The 5,882-nt window shown below is 33.9% G+C and overlaps 2 protein-coding genes across 2 annotated transcripts; both read left to right on the top strand.

Moving 5' to 3' along the window:
• The first annotated feature begins 253 nt into the window (after positions 1–253).
• On the top strand, positions 254–1,708 carry LOC109238176 (exopolygalacturonase-like). Its single transcript, XM_019404608.1, has 3 exons — positions 254–385; positions 1,145–1,453; positions 1,577–1,708. Exons 1-3 carry the CDS (start codon positions 254–256, stop codon positions 1,706–1,708), a joined length of 573 nt encoding a protein of 190 aa, XP_019260153.1.
• Positions 1,709–1,758: 50 nt separating this feature from the next.
• On the top strand, positions 1,759–4,076 carry LOC109238178 (exopolygalacturonase-like). The gene is made up of 2 exons (XM_019404609.1): positions 1,759–2,265; positions 3,767–4,076. Exons 1-2 carry the CDS (start codon positions 1,912–1,914, stop codon positions 4,013–4,015), a joined length of 603 nt encoding a protein of 200 aa, XP_019260154.1. The 5' UTR covers positions 1,759–1,911; the 3' UTR covers positions 4,016–4,076.
• The last annotated feature ends 1,806 nt before the right edge of the window (positions 4,077–5,882 follow it).

A 5,882-nucleotide genomic window follows, 5' to 3' on the forward strand; every position in this document is an offset into this window, starting at 1 on the left:
GCAGTTTAATAAACTTTCCATGATATTCATTCAAGATATCGATTCACTTTCCTTGCTTATTAACCCATTACATCTATAGAATCTCTTAGTGTAATAGAAACAAATTCTTTTTATGATATATATTCTTCTCAATGCAAGACTACTAAGGTAAAAAATTAATGAATGAATAATGATTTGAAAGTATGAGAGAAATTGGAGGTGTATATATATAAAGGCAAGTGATGAAGAAAGTAAAAAGAAACCTAATAAATAAATGGCTTTAATTTCTAGTTTCGGAATAGCCTTTCTATTATGCCTTATTCTTGGGTGCAGTAGTGCAGAGGAGAAGCTCTTCAATGTCCAATCCTATGGTGCTATAGCAGATGGAAAGACAGATAATAGTAAGGTGAGAACCAGCCATTTTATCTTTAAATGTGTCTATCGTATGAATTCTTGCACAAATTCTAGACGGATGAAAAATATTGACAAAATCATACTGTCACACGAGTAAAACTATATGTTTGCACACTTTCTTTCATATTTGGCATAAAAAATATTATAGTTCCCAAATAGACAAGCTTTTCCTTTATGTGTAATGTCAACTTATGTTTCATATGAGTTTTTTTATGTTTGTAAGTGTGTAAATAGTAGGATTAGATCATTATTTCAATAGAATGTGCGGTTATAGTTCTAGTACACGAAAAACAATAGAATTAAAGCTTAATTAAGCGGTGAATTTTCCACTTGAAGAGTTAAGTATTGTGTTTTGCTGCACAAAAATTTACAGAAAGGAGTTTTACTACAAATCTAAAATCATAAGGAATGTATGCGTTACATGCTGAAACATGAGGTATAAGACAAGAGAATGTTGTTTAAATGGTAAGCACTCTCCACTTCCAACCGTGAGATTGTGGATATGCGTCATAAATGAAGCAAAGTGGAAAGCTTTTGGGAAGGATAAAAAAAGGAAGTCGGTATAACTGTCCTAAAAATTAATAAAAAAAGAAAAAGATGATATTGTTATTCAAAAGTCATTATTACATGTATAATGTTGCCCTTTTTGTCAACATGACTACATATAATTGTCATTGTATATATGAAAATTCAGTGTCTAATAATTATTTAATTAAGTCTCTATTTTTTATTTATTGATTTATTTTGGAAGGCATTGTTGAGTACTTGGAAGGATGCATGCCAATGGAATGGAACAGCCAAATTCTTGATACCTTCAGGGGAATACATGGTATATGCTGCAAATTTTATCGGGCCATGCAGTGGATCCATGATCTTCCAAATCCAAGGAGTTGTTAAAGCTGCAACAGATCCTTCTCTATTCTGCAATTCCACTTGGATTTCCTTTCAATATGTGAATGGCTTAGAGATTGAAGGAGGCGGAACTTTAGATGGACAAGGAGCTTCAGCTTGGCCTTATTTTGATACTTCCAAGAATTCTAATTGCCCAACCCTTCCTATTGTAAGTTTAACTTTGCATAAATTTTATGTTATTTGTCATTTTTGTGTAATTTATTCCGATATATTTTTATTCTGAATAAACTTATTCGTATATTTGGCATATCGATAATTGGACTAAATCCAGTTTCGCCGTAAAAGTGCATTTACCATATTACTCAATCATAGAAGTATAGCAAATCAAAAAATAGTGACATTACAAAATTTCTTTCACCATTTACGTGGTTACAAAATACTTCTTTTTGTGGTTATAATGTGAAGTTATTAAAAACTTAATATTGTATTTTTTTAAACTTGAACCAGACACTGAAATTAGATTTTGTCGAAAATGCGGCGGTGCACGACATAAACTCAATCAATAGCAAGAGTTTCCATTTCGACCTCTTTAGGTGCAATAACGTGACATTTAGTCATGTTAACCTAACCGCACCAGGCGATAGCCCTAACACTGACGGCATTCACATGGGCGTCTCCACCAACATCCAAGTTTTGGATTCAAACATTGGCACTGGAGACGATTGTATATCTATGATCAACGGCAGCCAAAGCATCAACATTTCAGGGATCACTTGTGGCCCTGGCCATGGAATAAGCATTGGAAGCTTAGGGAAGGCACAAAATGAAGTCGTCACAGACATACATGTCAAAAATTGCACTCTCATTGCTACTCAAAATGGCGCCAGGATTAAGACTTGGGCACCATCGGAGTCTGGTAGTGCCACAAGTATAAATTTTGAGGATATTTTCATGGATAATGTCAGAAATCCTATCATTATCGATCAACATTATTGTCCATCGCCTCCTTGCAGCAGTCAGGTACTTGCATTGTCCTTTTCTCCATCGCCTCCTTGTCGCTTGCTTTCTTTTCTTTCTCTAAGGCCTTTTTCTTAATATTTTATTTCTTAGTTCTTTCTATTAGTTGTTTACACATATGTTCCATAATATTGATAGTTTCTCATTAATTTGTCACCAATAAACTTAAACAAAAAGTAAACGGAGAAGGAAACAGAAAAGGATAAAAGAGAAGAATTTTTTTTCTTTCTAAAAAAGTAGAGGCCATCTATTAAATGTATCCCTCTCTTGCATGAAAACTCCTGCATCCAATCCTTTCTTCCTTTCTAAAACTTCAAAATATGGAGTCTCTGTTTATTTATTTCCTCATTCTCTTTACCCTTACTTCAAAACAATATATTGATCTCAATTCATAGTCAAATAATGCGCTTCTCCAAAACAACGCAGATTCTTCAAACAACTTTGTTTAATACCATCCTAGAAATACACAACCATAAATGTTAGTAGAAGAATAGGATCCCTATTAAAGAAAACCGTTTATGGCTAGTCTTCCACAACATTTGGTGTCAAAATACAAGGGCAGAAAGGAAAAAAGTGAAGTATTGAACAATATATTACTTTATAGCAATACTATGTTTAAATTGAAAAGTAGTAGCTATGTTAAAATATTAGGGAAAGAGGACAGTACTTAGAGGAGCAAAACAAGAACTAAAAATGGCACAACTTTCTAACTCAACTTACATAAATAATAGATTTTGTATGGTTCCAAATTAATATCACTTACGTATTACTGGATAAGCTAGTGGCTAATAATTGTTTTAAATATAAGAAATTGTGTTAATCCCTTAGTCTAGTAAGTATTCAACTTTAATTCCTTAGAAATCATAACTCTATAGCAATATTTTAAATTTAGGTAACTTTAATTTGAAAACAAAAAGGAAACAACAAAAAACAGATAAGAAACTAAACATTACATTATTAGAATTCTTAGTAAAATAATTGGTTAAGGGGATATGACGGTAGTTATATTGGATGGTAGCTACATGGATGAATAATAAACCATGAAAAAGAAAATTTACTAAATTTTCATAAATCAAAAAGAGATGCGAAATAAATGAAAATAGAAAATATATAAAAAGGGAAAAATAATGAATCACATCTTCCCATCCATTGTTCTTCGTGGAAATATACGAAAAAATATTGAAGCCAACTTTTCTTGAGAGTTCTCTTCTCTCTTCCACTTCCTTTTCATCCTCAACGACACACAGCTGACTCCACCACCACCAGCGGCAACCGAAACACTACTGCATTGAAGTGACGGAAATCCTTTTTTCCCTTTTGATGAAAAATGTTTTCTTGGATCAAAAACATACTTTTAGTATTCCAAACACACAAAAATAAAAATAAAAGACTATCTCATGAAAAATATTTTTCGACAAAATATCATACGTAATATCAAACATGAAAATGTTCATTTGGATATTCTTTATATCACATGATGGCAACACTCTCCTTTGTTTTGTAGGCGAGCTCAGTGCAAATCAAGGACGTGACATTCAATAACATAAGAGGAACTTCTAGTTCAGTGGCAGCTGTTACTTTGAATTGCAGTGCTTCATTTCCTTGCCAGGGAATCAACCTTACAGAAATCAATTTGGTATATAATGGCGCTGGTGGGCCCGCTATCTCGTCATGTGATAATGCCCACGGAACTGCCACCGGCATGGAGTTGCCTCCAAGTTGTTTAAATTCGACTCTTGATTCAAGATGTTAGGGATATTAGAATTTTGAAATATATAGCATATTTACAAAGCAAATGCTCGGTGATTTTTTTGGTCTGGGAAAATGAATAAAAAGTTCAGTGAAGGAAAATTATTGTATTAAATCATTGAAAGCTCTCTACAATTCTTCTCATAATACTTTTCACAATTCTCCACATAATAAAAAAAATTACTAATACCCCTATTTATAATTGTACGAAACTTATTTCAACTAAAAAGATGAAAGCCTATTCCTATATTACTTGTGACTGCAAATCCTATTTAGACATGAATTAAATAAATTAGCAAACAACAAATCCTAAAAATTTGGATTTCCTACTACAACTCTGAATTAGTTTTCCAACATTCTCTCATAATTCAAAGTTGTATACGACTTTTGTTGTATTGGAGCATTTCTCTCCAATCTTCTACTTCTGTTGAAGCACATGTCTCAAACCCTTGTTGATGTACTTTGCCACCAACAACCAATTTTGTTGAAGCACCTGTCTTCAACACCCGTCGATGCACTTTGTATACTCAATTTTGTTGAAACACTTATCTTCAACTCTCGTTAATGCACTTTGACACCAACAACTAATTGTGTTGAAACGCTTGTCTTCAACTCCCATTTATGCACTTTGTCGTCAACACCTATTTTGTTGAAGCACCTGTCTCCAACTCCCGTTGAAGTACTTTTTCCCCAAAACCTAATTTTGTTGAAGCACATGTCTTCAACAAACGTTGATACCCTTTCTCACCAACACCCGATTTGTTGAAGCACATGTCTACAACTCCCATTAATGCACTATGTCAACAACAACTAATTTTTCTAAAGCACTTGCCTCCAACACCACTTGGTCCACTTTGTCACCAACACCAAATTTTGTTGAAGCACTTTTCTTCAACTCTTATTGATGCACTTTGTCACGAACACCTAATTGCTGATGCACCTGTCACCTGCTCCCAAATTATTATTTTTTCTTGACCGCTTCTCTACTTTTTAGAGAAGAGCCTCTTCCTCTTGTGCCATATTTGCTTGCACCACTTTAAAGTTTGCATTCTTATTGCTCAATCCTTCTCAACATGATTGTTCTCCATGCATTTATTATTGGCTTGACGTTTGCCAACATACTCAATGGCCAGACTACTAATACCCCAATTTATAATAGTACGAAACTTATTTCAACTAAAAACAGGAAAGTCTATTCCTATATTAATTATGACTACAAATCCTATTTAGACATGAATTAAATAAACTAGCAAATAACAAATCCTATAAAATTAGATTTCCTACTACAACTCTGAATTAGTTTTCCAACATTCTCTCATAATTCAAAGTTGTATACGACTTTTATTGTATTGGAGCACTTATCTCCAATCTTCTACTTCTATTGAAGTACATGTCTCCAACCCTTGTTGATGTACTTTGCCACCAACAACCAATTTTGTTGAAGCACATGTCTTCAATACCCGTTGATGCACTTTGTTAGCAGTACTCAATTTTGTTGAAACACTTCTCCTCAACTCTCGTTAATGCACTTTGTCACCAACAACTAATTGTGTTGAAACGCTTGTCTTCAACTCCCATTGATGCACTTTGTCGTCAACACCTATTCCGTTGAAGTACCTGGCTCCAACTCCCGTTGATGCACTTTTTTCCCAAAACCTAATTTTGTTGAAGCACATGTCTTCAACAAACGTTGATGCCCTTTCTCACCAACACCCGATTTGTTGAAGCACTTGTCTACAACTCCCATTAATGCACTATGTCACCAACACCTAATTTTTCTAAAGCACTTGTCTCCAACACCCATTGGTCCACTTTGTCACCAACACCCAATTTTGTTGAAGCACTTTCTTCAACTCTCATTGATGCACTTT

Source organism: Nicotiana attenuata, unplaced genomic scaffold (assembly GCF_001879085.1).
Source record: "Nicotiana attenuata strain UT unplaced genomic scaffold, NIATTr2, whole genome shotgun sequence".
NCBI lineage: Eukaryota > Viridiplantae > Streptophyta > Magnoliopsida > Solanales > Solanaceae > Nicotiana > Nicotiana attenuata.

What these genes read in the sequence shown, in the direction of transcription:
- LOC109238178 (XM_019404609.1), top strand. Translation starts at nt 1,912, where the DNA reads ATGGGCGTCTCCACCAACATCCAAGTTTTGGATTCAAACATTGGCACT. An exon ending in CGCCTCCTTGCAGCAGTCAG is followed by an intron (nt 2,266 to 3,766) that starts GTACTTGCATTG and finishes TTTGTTTTGTAG; the next exon opens with GCGAGCTCAGTGCAAATCAA.
- LOC109238176 (XM_019404608.1), top strand. Translation starts at nt 254, where the DNA reads ATGGCTTTAATTTCTAGTTTCGGAATAGCCTTTCTATTATGCCTTATT. An exon ending in GAAAGACAGATAATAGTAAG is followed by an intron (nt 386 to 1,144) that starts GTGAGAACCAGC and finishes TTATTTTGGAAG; the next exon opens with GCATTGTTGAGTACTTGGAA. An exon ending in ATTGCCCAACCCTTCCTATT is followed by an intron (nt 1,454 to 1,576) that starts GTAAGTTTAACT and finishes GACTAAATCCAG; the next exon opens with TTTCGCCGTAAAAGTGCATT.